This window comes from Oncorhynchus mykiss, chromosome 4 (assembly GCF_057628025.1).
Source record: "Oncorhynchus mykiss isolate SJ-2025 chromosome 4, ASM5762802v1, whole genome shotgun sequence".
NCBI classification, from domain to species: domain Eukaryota; kingdom Metazoa; phylum Chordata; class Actinopteri; order Salmoniformes; family Salmonidae; genus Oncorhynchus; species Oncorhynchus mykiss.
The window spans coordinates 1,764,232-1,782,570 of record NC_143025.1 but is presented as its reverse complement, the minus strand read 5'-3'; the positions used below and the strand labels follow the sequence as shown (position 1 = coordinate 1,782,570).

The 18,339-nt window shown below is 45.1% G+C and overlaps 1 protein-coding gene across 2 annotated transcripts in view; it reads right to left on the bottom strand.

Moving 5' to 3' along the window:
* Positions 1–3,407: 3,407 nt before the first annotated feature.
* Positions 3,408–18,339, bottom strand: part of LOC110510428 (E3 ubiquitin-protein ligase arih1) — a 38,598-nt gene continuing 23,666 nt past the window's right edge. The window contains exons 7-14 of one of the 2 annotated variants that reach the window (XM_036968542.2): positions 16,272–16,378; positions 15,540–15,582; positions 14,259–14,330; positions 13,576–13,706; positions 12,424–12,481; positions 8,215–8,475; positions 6,323–6,435; positions 3,408–5,524 (exon numbers count right to left, since the gene is read on the bottom strand). In XM_036968542.2, coding sequence (XP_036824437.1) covers positions 5,440–5,524; positions 6,323–6,435; positions 8,215–8,475; positions 12,424–12,481; positions 13,576–13,706; positions 14,259–14,330; positions 15,540–15,582; positions 16,272–16,378 — 870 coding nt within the window. In that variant the 3' untranslated portion in view covers positions 3,408–5,439. Of the gene's footprint in view, positions 5,525–6,322; positions 6,436–8,214; positions 8,491–12,423; positions 12,482–13,575; positions 13,707–14,258; positions 14,331–15,539; positions 15,583–16,271; positions 16,379–18,339 lie in introns of both variants that reach the window. The other variant, XM_036968541.2, reaches the window with a different exon arrangement.

The window sequence follows — 18,339 nt, the reverse complement described above, 5'->3', positions numbered from 1 at the left end:
AATGCTCCTCCTCCCACCTAGTAAAGGTGTGTTATTATAATGCTCCTCCCCCCTAGTAAAGGTGTATTATTATAATGCTCCTCCTCCCCCCTAGTAAAGGTGTGTTATAATGCTCCTCCTCCCCCTAGTAAAGGTGTGTTATTATAATGCTCCTCCTCCCCCTAGTAAAGGTGTGTTATTATAATGCTCCTCCTCCCCCTAGTAAAGGTGTGTTATTATAATGCTCCTCCTCCCTCTAGTAAAGGTGTGTTATTACAATGCTCCTCCCCCTAGTAAAGGTGTGTTATTATAATGCTCCTCCTCCCTAGTGAAGGTGTGTTATTATAATGCTCCTCCTCTCCCGTAGTAAAGGTGTTATTATAATGCTCCTCCTCCCCCCTACCAAAGGTGTGTTATTATAATGCTCCTCCCCCCTTGTAAAGGTGTGTTATAATGCTCCTCCTCCCCACTCGTAAAGGTGTGTTATAATGCTCCTCCTCCCCCTAGTAAAGGTGTGTTATTATAATGCTCCTCCTCCCACTAGTAAAGGTGTGTTATTATAATGCTCCTCCTCCCCCTAGTAAAGGTGTGTTATTATAATGCTCCTCCCCCCTAGTAAAGGTGTATAATGCTCCTCCTCCCCGTAGTAAAGGTGTGTTGTTATAATGCTCCTCCTCCCCCCTAGTAAAGGTGTATTATAATGCTCCTCCTCCCCCTAGTAAAGGTGTGTTATTATAATGCTCCTCCTCCCCCCTAGTAAAGGTGTGTTATTATAATGCTCCCCCCCATAGTAAAGGTGTGTTGTTATAATGCTCCTCCTCCCCCCTAGTAAAGGTGTATTATAATGCTCCTCCTCCCCCTAGTAAAGGTGTGTTATTATAATGCTCCTCCTCCCCCTAGCAAAGGTGTGTTATAATGCTCCTCCTCCCCCTAGTAAAGGTGTGTTATAATGCTCCTCCTCCCCTTAGTAAAGGTGTGTTATAATGATCCTCCTCCCCCTAGTAAAGGTGTGTTATAATGCTCCTCCTCCCCCTAGTAAAGGTGTGTTATAATGCTCCTCCTCCCCTTAGTAAAGGTGTGTTATAATGATCCTCCTCCCCCTAGTAAAGGTGTGTTATTATAATGCTCCTCCCCCCTAGTAAAGGTGTGTTATTATAATGCTCCTCCCCCCTAGTAAAGGTGTGTTATTATAATGCTCCTCCCCCCTAGTAAAGGTGTGTTATTATAATGCTCCTCCTCCCTCTAGCAAAGGTGTGTTATTATAATGCTCCTCCTCCCCCCTAGTAAAGGTGTGTTATAATGCTCCTCCTCCCCTAGTAAAGGTGTGTTATTATAATGCTCCTCCTCCCCCCTAGTAAAGGTGTGTTATAATGCTCCTCCTCCCCCTAGTAAAGGTGTGTTATAATGATCCTCCTCCCCCTAGTAAAGGTGTGTTATAATGATCCTCCTCCCCCTAGTAAAGGTGTGTTATAATGCTCCTCCTCCCCTTAGTAAAGGTGTGTTATAATGCTCCTCCCCCCTAGTAAAGGTGTGTTATTATAATGCTCCTCCCCCTTAGTAAAGGTGTGTTATTATAATGCTCCTCCTCCCTCTAGAAAAGGTGTGTTATTATAATGCTCCTCCTCCCCCTTAGTAAAGGTGTGTTATTATAATGCTCCTCCTCCCTCTAGAAAAGGTGTGTTATTATAATGCTCCTCCTCCCCCCTAGTAAAGGTGTGTTATAATGCTCCTCCTCCCCTAGTAAAGGTGTGTTATTATAATGCTCCTCCTCCCCCCTAGTAAAGGTGTGTTATAATGATCCTCCTCCCCCTAGTAAAGGTGTGTTATAATGCTCCTCCTCCCCCCTAGTAAAGGTGTGTTATAATGCTCCTCCTCCCCCTAGTAAAGGTGTGTTATTATAATGCTCCTCCCCCCTAGTAAAGGTGTGTTATAATGATCCTCCTCCCCCTAGTAAAGGTGTGTTATAATGCTCCTCCTCCTCCCCCCCTAGTAAAGGTGTGTTATTATAATGCTCCTCCTCCCCCCCTAGTAAAGGTGTGTTATTATAATACTCCTCCTCCCTAGTAAAGGTAACATTAGTGCTGTAGAAACTATTGCATTTCTAGGGTTCATCCTTAAAGTGCTGAGTGTCAAAGACAAAAAAAAAAACTAATTTTGCACTTTAATATTTGTTTGTCTTCGAAATGAACAACTAATCTCTTCCAACATTTTATACACTAACTTTGTAAATAAGAAATACAATTTTAATAGCATTAAGAAAGAAAATGTAGAAAAGTTTTTTTTGGGGGGGGGGGGGGGGGGGGGAGATGCTTCTATCAAATGAAAGTAGCTGCTTTCATGTTACTTTGAATGTTAAATTGAAATGTTGGTAGCGAACAAGCAAGCATACAGACATGGTGATCATAACAGAAGAATATGTCCCAAATGAATCCCTATTCCCTACGTAGTGCATTAGCTCTGGTCAAAAGTAATGCACTATATAGGGAAATGTCATTTGGGACGTAGAGCCTGTTGGTCTCACAGACGGCTGTAGCTGCACCTGCAAGACAGAGGGACAGCCTAAACGAAACATGGATTTTCCTTCGTAAAGAAAAATCCAATCATTGATTCATCACCTGGGCAGAGGAACAAAACAAAAGCATGTGAAAGCTTGACACATCTTACAAGTCACAACTACAACTTTTGTCCCAAACACAGTGTTATGTTCGGGGCAAATCCATACAAAACATTACTGGAGTACCACTCTTCATATTTTCAAAAAACATAGTGGTGGCTGCATCATGTTATGGGTATGATTGTAATCGTTAAGGACTGGCGAGTTTCAGGATAAAAAATAAACGGAGCTAAGCATAGGCAAAAATCCTAGACGAAAACCTGGTTCAGTCAGCTTTCCACCAGATACTTGGAGAGGAATTCACCTTTCAGCAGGTCCTAAATAACCTAAAACACAAGGCCAAATATAGACCGGAGTTGCTTACCAATTAGACAGTGAATGTTCCTGAGTGGTCTAGTTAGTTTGTCTTAAATCTGCTTGAAAATGGTAATCTAGCAATGATCAACAACCAATTTGAGAGAGCTTGAAGAATTTAAAGATAATTAAAAAAAAGGGAAAATATTGTACAATCCAGGTGTGTAAAGCTCTTAGAGACTTACCCAGAAAGACTCACAGCTCTTAGAGACTTACCCAGAAAGACTCACAGCTCTTAGAGACTTACCCAGAAAGACTCACAGCTCTTAGAGACTTACCCAGAAAGACTCACAGCTCTTAGAGACTTACCCAGAAAGACTCACAGCTCTTAGAGACTTACCCAGAAAGACTCACAGCTGTAATCGCTGCCAAAGGCGATTCTAACATGTATTCACTCAGGGTTGTGAATACTTAAAATGAGATTTGTTCAATATATATTTGAAAGAATTGTACAAACATGTTTTCACCTTGTCATTATGGGATATTGTGTATAGATATTTAATCCATTTTGAATTCAGGCTGTAACAAATTGTGGAATAAGTCAAGGGGTATGAATACTTCCTCTAATATGTAAGTACATTTGATGCAACTTTTTTTTTCTGCCCAAAAGACCATTAGTATTCATCTCGTCTGAACGAATCTGAACAGAATTCCACCCATTCTGGAAGACAGGAAAGCCTTGTTCACATTGCCAGTTTTTAGTTACTCAAAAACAAATGTGCATATCTGATTCAAATGTTATTTTTCCTTGCAGCCACATTTCAAACAAACTTGACCATGTGACTCGTCTGATGTATTTGGCATCAAGTGGTTTGTAAGAGTCATTATTTAGATTTGTTTTACACTTTTTTTGGTTACTACATGATTCCATATGTGTTATTTAATTAGTTTTGATGTCTTCACTATTATTCTACAAAAATAAAATAAAAACCCTGGAATGAGTTGGTGTCCAAACCTTTGACTGGTACTTGGGTGTGTGTTTGACAGCTGCTCTGTTGACAGGTTTGACAAGAACATGTTCAAGCTAACTAGCGTGTTAATTGTTCACAAACAAAATAGTTAACTAAACAGCTAGCTAGCTAGCTGACTGCTGTGGCTAGACAACAAAAAAAAAGGACTCGTTTTTTCAAGTTGGTTCATCTAAAAGTGTACTTACATTTTTGACATTCAGAGCAACGGGGAAATATCCATTGTTGTCATAACTTCTGAGTGATAAGAAGCACCACCACTAATCAGCCTAAACACCTGTGCACACACACACACCCGTCGTTACTATGACAACTAGCATAGCCACACGAGCAAACGACTTCCGTCTGAACACACACACACACCTGTCGTTACTATGACAACTAGCATAGCCATGTCAGCAAACGACTGCCGTCTGAACACACACACCTGATTTGGTCAGTTGCAACTTGCTGTTTGGACAAAAGGGTCTTCTAAAACGGACTTGAAAAAAAAAAAACTAGCTGATTTGAGCATTATTTGAGCATTAAGGCCTGCACTGTGAACGAGGCTTTAGAGATCTCATTCTAGACAGATTGAACACACTGCAAATTAAGGTCGCGAAATCCTGGTTGGAGGGCTCCCAGATTTCTGCTTATTCCCTCCTGATAGTGGGAATCTTCCAACCAGGATTTCTGAAGAACCCGTGAACAGAATTTTGAATACTACAGTGCAAATACACACCGAGACACTCCTGTTGTATATTCAAGTAATTCATATAAAACCATTTCAGTTGAGAGTTCTATTCTACTGACTCACACAATACTCCCAGTAATGACATTTATTAAAATCAAAACATATCATTTTAATTATACTTCCTTAATAATGGTTTCAACACATAAGCATTTCGGGGGCGAGAACGAGTCCTAAATTTGCCAAAACGACTGGGGCAAAAAAAAAAAGGATTGGTTTTGAACGATGGCCACTTTGGTGTCACCTTCAGACTTAACTGCAGCAGCTGTTCTAGATGTCACAGCTCTATGTGCAGCAGCTGTTCTAGCTGATTTTCGATGTGAAATCTGATGCAGTTCAGTAACACCGGCCAGGAGGGATGGACTGGGACCAGAAAATCGATCCACTCTTGAATGGTCAGTCTTCTCACACTGTTGTTAACAACACTGTTTTAATATTCTACCTCTTATTGACAGATTTCCTTTGAAAGTTTCCATTCAACCAGGGAGGTGAGTAGGGATGTAATGGTGGGTGGTGTCCCAGGAGATATTCTCTAAACTAGGAGTCCATGGTGATGTGCAGAAGGTAGAAGAAAGAGATATTCTATTCTCTAGAGTAGAGATATTCGGAGATGGTGTGGAGAGGGTAGAGACAGTAGAGAGAAACACTTACAGAACACAGATATCCTCTCCTCAAGGACTAAGAACAAATATTCTCTAGAGATGGTCCATGAGGAGAGAGAGGGGGGCAAAGAAAATATATTCTCTCTAGAGATGGTCCATGAGGAGAGGCCAATGTACTCCCATTGGTCCTTCTTAATCCTCTATGTACTCCCATTGGTCCTTTTCATAGCCTTCATGTACGTGTTGTAGCAGCACCCTCCGCCGGCTCTCACAATATCTACACAGACACAGGAGAGAGATGATGTACAGCATCTACACACATGGGAGAGAATATACACAGGAGTACACCAAACATTAAGAACACCTCTTTCCATGACAGACTAGATGAAACCAGGGGTCCCTTATTGATGTCACCTGTTAAATCCACTTCAAATCAGTGTAGATGAAGAGAAGGAAACAGGTTAAATAATGATTTTTAAGCCTTGAGACATGGATTGTGAAGGTCTGCTATTCAGAGGGTGAACGGGCAAGACAAAATATTTAAATGCCTTTGAACAGTTTCCTGTATGTATAAAGAATGTTTCACCACCCAAAGGACATCCAGCCAACTGGACAACTATGGGAAACATTGGGAGTCAACATTTTCAACACCTCGTAGAGTCCATGCCCCAATGAACTGAGGCTGTTCTGAAAGGGGGGGGGCATCTCAGTATCAGGAAGGTGTTCCTAATCTTTTGACAACTCCGGTGTATATTGGACAATATCTCCGGACAATTGATTTTTATTTTTTTTATTTTACCTTTATTTAACCAGGCAAGTCAGTTAAGAACAAATTATTATTTTCAATGACAGCCTAGGAACAGTGGGTGAACTGCCTGTTCAGGGGCAGAACGACAGATTTGTACCTCGTCAGCTCGGGGGTTTGAACTTGCAACCTTCCGGTTACTCTAACCACTAGGCTACCCTGCCGCCCCAAATGTTTCAGGGCCTTACCAAAGAGGGTCAAATGTGTCACACTATGCCATTTTCAGGTTGTAAATTGGTTCATGTAGCGACGTAAAAGCTTCCAACCCACCTGTATTTATCTTGTACTTTTTGCTTGATATCCTGCAAGGAATCCTGGGAGATGTCCCTCTCCAGGTATCCTGACAACGTCTCTGTGCAGTTCTCCAGGTCCGCCTGGTTGTTCTGATGACATAACAACAAGTCCATCTCAGTCAGTGAGCGTTCAGCCTAGTCACCCATATACCACCACACCGGGGTCATAACGCACCAAACCCGAGAAAACAGGGACGTAACCATTGCAATTTGTCCAATAGGAAATGGTCACACTACCTAGCCACTTTCACCATACCTCAAGTATGACGACAGGCTGTTCTTGAAGGGTTTGAGTTAGCTGTCTATACAGAAGAGTTTAGGGTTGGAGCTGGGGCCAGCTAGCTACCAGGGTTGGAGCTGGGGCCGGCTAGCTACCAGGGTTGGAGCTGGGGCCGGCTAGCTACCAGGGTTGGAGCTGGGGCCGGCTAGCTACCAGGGTTGGAGCTGGGGCCGGCTGGCTACCAGGGTTGGAGCTGGGGCCGGCTGGCTACCAGGGTTGGAGCTGGGGCCGCCTGGCTACCAGGGTTGGAGCTGGGGCCGGCTAGCTACCAGGGTTGGAGCTGGGGCCGGCTAGCTACCAGGGTTGGAGCTGGGGCCGGCTAGCTACCAGGGTTGGAGCTGGGGCCGGCTAGCTACCAGGGTTGGAGCTGGGGCCGGCTAGCTACCAGGGTTGGAGCTGGGGCCGGCTAGCTACCAGGGTTGGAGCTGGGGCCGGCTAGCTACCAGGGTTGGAGCTGGGGCCGGCTAGCTACCAGGGTTGGAGCTGGGGCCGGCTAGCTACCAGGGTTGGAGCTGGGGCCGGCTAGCTACCAGGGTTGGAGCTGGGGCCGGCTAGCTACCAGGGTTGGAGCTGGGGCCGGCTAGCTACCAGGGTTGGAGCTGGGGCCGGCTAGCTACCAGGGTTGGAGCTGGGGCCGGCTAGCTACCAGGGTTGGAGCTGGGGCCGGCTAGCTACCAGGGTTGGAGCTGGGGCCGGCTGGCTACCAGGGATGGAGCTGGGGCCGGCTGGCTACCAGGGTTGGAGCTGGGGCCGGCTAGCTACCAGGGTTGGAGCTGGGGCCGGCTAGCTACCAGGGTTGGAGCTGGGGCCGGCTGGCTACCAGGGTTGGAGCTGGGGCCGGCTGGCTACCAGGGTTGGAGCTGGGGCCGGCTAGCTACCAGGGTTGGAGCTGGGGCCGGCTGGCTACCAGGGTTGGAGCTGGGGCCGGCTAGCTACCAGGGTTGGAGCTGGGGCCGGCTAGCTACCAGGGTTGGAGCTGGGGCCGGCTAGCTACCAGGGTTGGAGCTGGGGCCGGCTAGCTACCAGGGTTGGAGCTGGGGCCGGCTAGCTACCAGGGTTGGAGCTGGGGCCGGCTAGCTACCAGGGTTGGAGCTGGGGCCGGCTAGTTACCAGGGTTGGAGCTGGGGCCGGCTAGCTACCAGGGTTGGAGCTGGGGCCGGCTGGCTACCAGGGTTGGAGCTGGGGCCGGCTGGCTACCAGGGTTGGAGCTGGGGCCGGCTGGCTACCAGGGTTGGAGCTGGGGCCGGCTGGCTACCAGGGTTGGAGCTGGGGCCGGCTGGCTACCAGGGTTGGAGCTGGGGCCGGCTGGCTACCAGGGTTAGAGTTGGGGCTAGATTCCTCCCCCTCCCCTTACATCAAAGATGGACTGGCTGTTCTTGAGGTAGAAGGGTTTGGGCAGCGTTTCTCAAACTCAGTCCTCTGGACCCCAAGAGGTGACCATTTTGTTTTTATCCCATACACTACACAGCTGATACAAATGATCAAAGCTTGATGATTAGTTATTTTAAAATCAGCTGTGTATTGCTAGGAAAAAAAAAAAAAAAAACAGAGTTTGGGAAACCCTGGGTTAAGGTTAGCGCCACACGTACCTCAAAGATGATGGACTGGTTGTTCTTCTTCAGGTAGAAGGCGAAGACGTAGGTGAACATGAGAGTGGAGCGACACTGACACAGCACGTCCACGGCCTTCTTCAGGAACTGCACCTCGATCCAGGACATGTTGTGCTGCTGCATCTCCTCCATCTTGGCCTTGACCCCGGCGTACAGCTTGTGCTCGAAGCGCAGCGACTGCATGTGGTTCATGTAACGGTTGCAGTAGAACAGGTACCGCTGTAACATTGCTCTGGAGCGCTGTAACACACACGCCTTAACTTAATTACAGCAGAACAGGAAGTGCTGTAACGCCTTAACTTAATTACAGTAGAACAGGTACCGCTGTAATGCCTTCACTTAATTACAGTAGAACAGGAAGTGCTGTAACGGCTTCACTTAATTACAGTAGAACAGGAAGTGCTGTAACGGCTTCACTTAATTACAGCAGAACAGGAAGTGCTGTAACACCTTCACTTAATTACAGCAGAACAGGAAGTGCTGTAATGCCTTCACTTAATTACAGTAGAACAGGAAGTGCTGTAACGCACACGCCTTCACTTAATTACAGTAGAACAGGAAGTGCTGTAACGGCTTCACTTAATTACAGCAGAACAGGAAGTGCTGTAACGGCTTCACTTAATTACAGCAGAACAGGAAGTGCTGTAACGGCTTCACTTAATTACAGTAGAACAGGAAGTGCTGTAACGGCTTCACTTAATTACAGTAGAACAGGAAGTGCTGTAACGGCTTCACTTAATTACAGTAGAACAGGAAGTGCTGTAACGGCTTCACTTAATTACAGTAGAACAGGAAGCGCTGTAACGCAACAGTGACTATATAACCTACCTACTGCCCACTACAACAGTGACTATATAACCTACCTACTGCCCACTACAACAGTGACTATATAACCTACCTACTGCCCACTACAACAGTGACTATATAACCTACCTACTGCCCACTACAACAGTGACTATATAACCTACCTACTGCCCACTACAACAGTGACTATATAACCTACCTACTGCCCACTACAACAGTGACTATATAACCTACCTACTGCCCACTACAACAGTGACTATATAACCTACCTACTGCCCACTACAACAGTGACTATATAACCTACCTACTGCCCACTACAACAGTGACTATATAACCTACCTACTGCCCACTACAACAGTGACTATAACCTACCTACTGCCCACTACAACAGTGACTATAACCTACCTACTGCCCACTACAACAGTGACTATAACCTACCTACTGCCCACTACAACAGTGACTATAACCTACCTACTGCCCACTACAACAGTGACTATAACCTACCTACTGCCCACTACAACAGTGACTATAACCTACCTACTGCCCACTACAACAGTGACTATATAACCTACCTACTGCCCACAACAACAGTGACTATATAACCTACCTACTGCCCACTACAACAGTGACTATATAACCTACCTACTGCCCACTACAACAGTGACTATATAACCTACCTACTGCCCACTACAACAGTGACTATATAACCTACCTACTGCCCACTACAACAGTGACTATATAACCTACCTACTGCCCACTACAACAGTGACTATATAACCTACCTACTGCCCACTACAACAGTGACTATATAACCTACCTACTGCCCACAACAACAGTGACTATATAACCTACCTACTGCCCACTACAACAGTGACTATAACCTACCTACTGCCCACTACAACAGTGACTATATAACCTACCTACTGCCCACTACAACAGTGACTATATAACCTACCTACTGCCCACTACAACAGTGACTATAACCTACCTACTGCCCACTACAACAGTGACTATATAACCTACCTACTGCCCACTACAACAGTGACTATATAACCTACCTACTGCCCACTACAACAGTGACTATATAACCTACCTACTGCCCACTACAACAGTGACTATATAACCTACCTACTGCCCACTACAACAGTGACTATATAACCTACCTACTGCCCACTACAACAGTGACTATATAACCTACCTACTACCCACTACAACAGTGACTATATAACCTACCTACTGCCCACTACAACAGTGACTATATAACCTACCTACTGCCCACTACAACAGTGACTATATAACCTACCTACTGCCCACTACAACAGTGACTATAACCTACCTACTGCCCACTACAACAGTGACTATATAACCTACCTACTGCCCACTACAACAGTGACTATATAACCTACCTACTGCCCACTACAACAGTGACTATATAACATACCTACTGCCCACTACAACAGTGACTATAACCTACCTACTGCCCACTACAACAGTGACTATAACCTACCTACTGCCCACTACAACAGTGACTATATAACCTACCTACTGCCCACTACAACAGTGACTATATAACCTACCTACTGCCCACTACAACAGTGACTATATAACCTACCTACCGCCCACTACAACAGTGACTATAACCTACCTACTGCCCACTACAACAGTGACTATATAACCTACCTACTGCCCACTACAACAGTGACTATAACCTACCTACTGCCTACTACAACAGTGACTATATAACCTACCTACCGCCCACTACAACAGTGACTATATAACCTGCCTACTGCCCACTACAACAGTGACTATATAACCTACCTACTGCCCACTACAACAGTGACTATATAACCTACCTACTGCCCACTACAACAGTGACTATATAACCTACCTACCGCCCACTACAACAGTGACTATATAACCTACCTACTGCCCACTACAACAGTGACTATATAACCTACCTACTGCCCACAACAACAGTGACTATATAACCTACCTACCGCCCACTACAACAGTGACTATATAACCTGCCTACTGCCCACTACAACAGTGACTATATAACCTACCTACTGCCCACTACAACAGTGACTATATAACCTACCTACCGCCCACTACAACAGTGACTATATAACCTACCTACTGCCCACTACAACAGTGACTATATAACCTACCTACTGCCCACTACAACAGTGACTATATAACCTACCTACTGCCCACTACAACAGTGACTATATAACCTACCTACTGCCCACTACAACAGTGACTATATAACCTACCTACTGCCCACAACAAGTGACTATATAACCTACCTACTGCCCACTACAACAGTGACTATATAACCTACCTACTGCCCACTACAACAGTGACTATATAACCTACCTACTGCCCACAACAACAGTGACTATATAACCTACCTACTGCCCACTACAACAGTGACTATATAACCTACCTACCGCCCACTACAACAGTGACTATATAACCTACCTACTGCCCACTACAACAGTGACTATATAACCTACCTACTGCCCACTACAACAGTGACTATATAACCTACCTACTGCCCACTACAACAGTGACTATATAACCTGCCTACTGCCCACTACAACAGTGACTATATAACCTACCTACTGCCCACTACAACAGTGACTATATAACCTACCTACTGCCCACTACAACAGTGACTATATAACCTACCTACTGCCCACTACAACAGTGACTATATAACCTACCTACTGCCCACTACAACAGTGACTATATAACCTACCTACTGCCCACTACAACAGTGACTATATAACCTACCTACTGCCCACTACAACAGTGACTATATAACCTACCTACTGCCCACTACAACAGTGACTATATAACCTACCTACTGCCCACTACAACAGTGACTATAACCTACCTACTGCCCACTACAACAGTGACTATATAACCTACCTACCGCCCACTACAACAGTGACTATAACCTACCTACTGCCCACTACAACAGTGACTATATAACCTACCTACTGCCCACTACAACAGTGACTATAACCTACCTACTGCCCACTACAACAGTGACTATAACCTACCTACTGCCCACTACAACAGTGACTATAACCTACCTACCGCCCACTACAACAGTGACTATATAACCTACCTACCGCCCACTACAACAATGACTATATAACCTACCTACTGCCCACTACAACAGTGACTATAACCTACCTACTGCCCACTACAACAGTGACTATAACCTACCTACTGCCCACTACAACAGTGACTATATAACCTACCTACCGCCCACTACAACAGTGACTATATAACCTGCCATTTTTTACAATGGTAATCGAATGGAAGATATAATAGGTGAATGTGTTTTGTAAAAGGTTAACCGTGTAGACTTACCTCCTGTGCATCTCTGGCTGCCTTGGCATCGTCTTCATTGTAGCGGTTGCAGTTGTACCTGCAGGATCATCATCATTACGGCTACTTTAGATACGAGGTAGGTACACTGTGAGGTGTTAAATGTGAACGCGTATAATATATATACACTTACAGGAGAGTTTATTATTAGGTACACCAACACATTAGCTCCTACAGACAGTGAGTCACATGTCTCGCTATATATAAAGCAGGCAGACAGGCATCAAGGCATTCAGTTACTGTTCCATTTCACGTTAGAATGGGCGACCAGCGACCTAAGCGACTTTGTTCGTGGTGTGATCGTCGGTGCCAAGACGCGCCGGATCCCGTATCTCAGAAACATCCTGGGCTTTTCACTCACGACATTGTCTAGGGATTATCGAGAATGGTGCGACAAACACAAAACATCCAGTCAGTGGCAGTTCCCTTTGGGGTGAACACAGCTCGTTGACGAGAGGTCCAAGGAGAAGGGGAGGGGGGGGGGAATCATGCAAGCTAACGGGCGGGCCACAAACAGGTACAAACGCACAACTCGTTGACCCTCGTCACGGATGGGCTATTACCTGCAGACGACCACACCAGGTTCCACTCTTATCTGCTAAAAAAACAACCAAGAAGAGACTCCAGTGGGCATGCCATCACCAACACTATTGAGGAGCCTGGAACATGACAGCGCGTTCGGTTTCCTTGAGAGGCCTGGTCAGTCTCCCCCCCCCCCCCCCCTTCAACCCAATAGAGCATAATGGGATGAGATGAAACGGGCTGTCGGCAGCATGAATGTATCGCCGTCCAATCTGCAACAGCTGCGCGATGCCATCGCGTCACTGTGGACCAACATCGCTGTGGAACGTGTCCGACACCTTGTAGAATGCCCCGAAGAATTCAGGCTGTTCTGGAGGCAAAAGGAGGAATGACCGCGGGACTAGATGGGTGTAACTTATAAACTGTTTGGTGACTATATATACACAGTATACCATTTAGCAGACACTTGAATCCAAACTTCCAGTCATGCGATCCCACTATCCTGGCAGTTACAAGAGCCATGCTCTACCAACTGAGGGCCGTGAAGTGAGTACACGGTCACCTGTTCGGCTTCTCCAGACTCACCAAACGTGTGTGATTCTTACTACTCACCATGCTGAGCCGTGTGGCTCCCAGGGCCCCAGACAGACCCAACAGAACTCAGCTTTACAGCTCTGGTTCCGACACACCATGTGATTGCAGCCGCCGTCCTTCTCAATGGTCACGTGACACTTTGGACACTCCTGTGAAAAAGTGTGCCGAGGACAGTGAAACCCCCTAGTGGAGCGCAGCCAATACCAAGGTATGAAAAACGTCTATCTAGATCACATTAACCTGGGCCCGTATTCACACAGCGTCTCAGAGTAGGACTCTCTTACATCAGTACTCCTAGTCTGAGACGCTTTATAAAATACAGACCACCATGTTCTCTCTGTACAGTTCTGTAGATCTGGACTGGTAACATATCTTGGTGTTATGTAGTGTTATAATCATATCTTGGTATTATGTAGCATTATAACTATACCTTGGGATTATGTATTGTTATATTATGTAGCATTATGACCATGCCTTAGTATTAGGTGTTATGTAGCATTATAACTATACCTTAGTATTAGGTATTAAGTTATGTAGCATTATAACCATAACTTAGTATTAGGTATTATGTTACGTAGCGTTATAACCATAACTTAGTATTAGGTATTATGTTACGTAACGTTATAACCATACCTTGGTATTCTGTTATGTAGCGTTATAACCATACCTTGGTATTCTGTTATGTAGCATTATAACCATACCTTGGTATTAGCTGCAATCCAGTTGGATGTTTCACTGTCATCGTCACACTTTTTAATCCACTTTCTCAGCCACTGTAGGACAGCAGAGCAACAGAGGTCAGCTAATTGTTGCATATTCATCCAGCAAGACAGACAAACACTGAGTGTGCAAAACATTAGGAACACCTGTACTTCCCATGACATAACCTGACCAGGTGAAAGCTATGATCCCTTATTGGAATGTCACCTGTTAAACCCACTTCAATCCGTGTAGATGAAGGGGAGGAAACATGTTTTTAAAAACTATGAGAAAATTGAGACATTTTCGGTAAATGTGCCTTTGAACAGAGTATGGTAGTAGGTGCCAAGCGCACCGGTCCATCACCCAAAGGACATCCAGCCAACTTGACAACAGCATCCTTGCGAAATTCTTTTGACACCGTGGAGTCCATGCCGCGACGAATTGAGGCTGTTCTGAGGGCAAAAGGGGAGTGGTGCACCTCCATATTGGGAAGCTGTTCCTACTGTTATGTACACTCAGTGTACATGATATTATTACATGATATCATGTCGTGTCCTTGGGTAGAACCTAGCCCTATGTCGTGTCCTTGGGTAGAACCTAGCCCTATGTCGTGTCCTTGGGTAGAACCTAGCCCTATGTCGTATCAGGATAGAACCTAGCTCTATGTCAAGTCTTGTCAGAGGGTAGAAGCTAGCCCTAAATCATGTCGTGTCAGAGGGTAGAACCCAGCCCTTTATCATGTCGTTTCAGAGGGTATAACCTAGCCCTATATCATGTCGTTTCAGAGGGTAGAACCTAGCCCTATATCATGTCGTGTCAGAGGGTAGAACCCAGCCCTTTATCATGTCGTTTCAGAGGGTAGAACCCAGCCCTATATCATGTCGTTTCAGAGGGTAGAACCTAGCCCTATATCATGTCGTGTCAGAGGGTATAACCCAGCCCTTTATCATGTCGTTTCAGAGGGTATAACCTAGCCCTATATCATGTCGTGTCAGAGGGTAGAACCCAGCCCTTTATCATGTCGTTTCAGAGGGTAGAACCTAGCCCTATATCATGTCGTGTCAGAGGGTAGAACCTAGCCCTTTATCATGTCGTGTCAGAGGGTAGAACCTAGCCCTTTATCATGTCGTGTCAGAGGGTAGAAGCTAGCCCTAAATCATGTCGTGTCAGAGGGTATAACCCAGCCCTTTATCATGTCGTTTCAGAGGGTAGAACCTAGCCCTATATCATGTCGTGTCAGAGGGTAGAACCTAGCCCTATATCATGTCTTCTGCACATACCTTACACTTGACAGGATCGTGCCAGTTCTCCCCACAGTTGAAGCTAGAATGATAAAATACATCCCATTAGTATCAATTGTTTCTATTCTCCCTCATGTTGTAGTTGCAGAGATTAGGTAAAAGGTTGCCAACAGGAAGCTATGCTCCCAGAGGAGCCTGTTGTGACTGGTGGCAGCTACGTGGGGAGGGGAGGAAAACTCAAGGCTGCCGGGCTCTCATACCAACTCCTTTTGGGTTACGACATACCCAGCCACCGCCCGAGTCTTGACTAACCCAGCCACCGCCCGAGTCTTGACTAACCCAGCCACCGCCCGAGTCTTGACTAACCCAGCCACCGCCCGAGTCTTGACTAACCCAGCCACCGCCCGAGTCTTGACTAACCCAGCCACCGCCCCCGAGTCTTGACTAACCCATACCCAGCCATCTCCTGAGTCTTGACTAACCCAGCCATCTCCTGAGACTTGACTAACCCAGCCATCTCCTGAGTCTTGACTAACCCTAACCCAGCCATCTCCTGAGTCTTGACTAACCCTAACCCAGCCATCTCCTGAGTCTTGACTAACCCTAACCCAGCCATATCCTGAGTCTTGACTAACCCTAACCCAGCCATATCCTGAGTCTTGAGACATTGTTGTTCTAAAGATGTGCCTTAAGACTTCTTAAGGAGTAGACTGTATTGTCATGTCATAGTAAAGAGAGGACAAGGCAGATCATTTAGGAGACTTGTCTTACCAGAACTGTCGACCACACTTGCACCTGACCGGCTTGGCGTCGGGGTACTGGACTTTAACAACGTGGTGGCAGTCTGGTGCGGGACACCACTTCAACAGTCTATTGCACTGGAGAAGTGGGAGATTAGGACAGTAAGACCCATTCAGTTATCCAATCTTATTAAATCATTCAAAAAATAAAACGCAATAAATTCAATGCACATTGAATGTAACAGCGGTGTAGTCTAGTCTAATGCACATTGAATGTAACAGTGGTGTAGTCTAATGCACATTGAATGTAACAGCGGTGTAGTCTAATGCACATTGAATGTAACAGTGGTCTAGTCTAATGCACATTGAATGTAACAGTGGTGTAGTCTAATGCACATTGAATGTAACAGCGGTGTAGTCTAATGCACATTGAATGTAACAGCGGTGTAGTCTAATGCACATTGAATGTAACAGCGGTCTAGTCTAGTCTAATGCACATTGAATGTAACAGTGGTGTAGTCTAATGCACATTGAATGTAACAGTGGTGTAGTCTAGTCTAATGCACATTGAATGTAACAGTGGTGTAGTCTAATGCACATTGAATGTAACAGCGGTGCAGTCTAGTCTAATGCACATTGAATGTAACAGTGGTGTAGTCTAATGCACATTGAATGTAACAGCGGTGTAGTCTAGTCTAATGCACATTGAATGTAACAGTGGTGTAGTCTAGTCTAATGCACATTGAATGTAACAGTGGTGTAGTCTAGTCTAATGCACATTGAATGTAACAGTGGTGTAGTCTAGTCTCATGCACATTGAATGTAACAGCGGTGTAGTCTAATGCACATTGAATGTAACAGCGGTGTAGTCTAATGCACATTGAATGTAACAGCGGTGTAGTCTAGTCTAATGCACATTGAATGTAACAGTGGTGTAGTCTAATGCACATTGAATGTAACAGCGGTGTAGTCTAGTCTCATGCACATTGAATGTAACAGTGGTGTAGTCTAATGCACATCGAATGTAACAGCAGTGTAGTCTAGTCTAATGCACATTGAATGTAACAGCGGTGTAGTCTAGTCTAATGCACATTGAATGTAACAGTGGTGTAGTCTAATGCACATTGAATGTAACAGCGGTGTAGTCTAATGCACATTGAATGTAACAGTGGTGTAGTCTAGTCTAATGCACATTGAATGTAACAGTGGTGTAGTCTAGTCTAATGCACATTGAATGTAACAGCGGTGTAGTCTAGTCTAATGCACATTGAATGTAACAGCGGTGTAGTCTAATGCACATTGAATGTAACAGTGGTGTAGTCTAATGCACATTGAATGTAACAGCGGTGTAGTCTAATGCACATTGAATGTAACAGTGGTCTAGTCTAGTCTAATGCACATTGAATGTAACAGCGGTCTAGTCTAATGCACATTGAATGTAACAGCGGTGTAGTCTAGTCTAATGCACATTGAATGTAACAGCGGTGTAGTCTAGTCTAATGCACATTGAATGTAACAGTGGTGTAGTCTAGTCTCATGCACATTGAATGTAACAGCGGTGTAGTCTAATGCACATTGAATGTAACAGTGGTGTAGTCTAATGCACATTGAATGTAACAGCGGTGTAGTCTAGTCTAATGCACATTGAATGTAACAGTGGTGTAGTCTAGTCTCATGCACATTGAATGTAACAGTGGTGTAGTCTAATGCACATCGAATGTAACAGTGGTGTAGTCTAATGCACATCGAATGTAACAGCGGCGTAGTCTAATGCACATTGAATGTAACAGCAGTGTAGTCTAGTCTAATGCACATTGAATGTAACAGCGGTGTAGTCTAGTCTAATGCACATTGAATGTAACAGTGGTGTAGTCTAATGCACATTGAATGTAACAGCGGTGTAGTCTAATGCACATTGAATGTAACAGCGGTGTAGTCTAATGCACATTGAATGTAACAGTGGTGTAGTCTAGTCTAATGCACATTGAATGTAACAGTGGTGTAGTCTAGTCTAATGCACATTGAATGTAACAGCGGTGTAGTCTAGTCTAATGCACATTGAATGTAACAGCGGTGTAGTCTAATGCACATTGAATGAA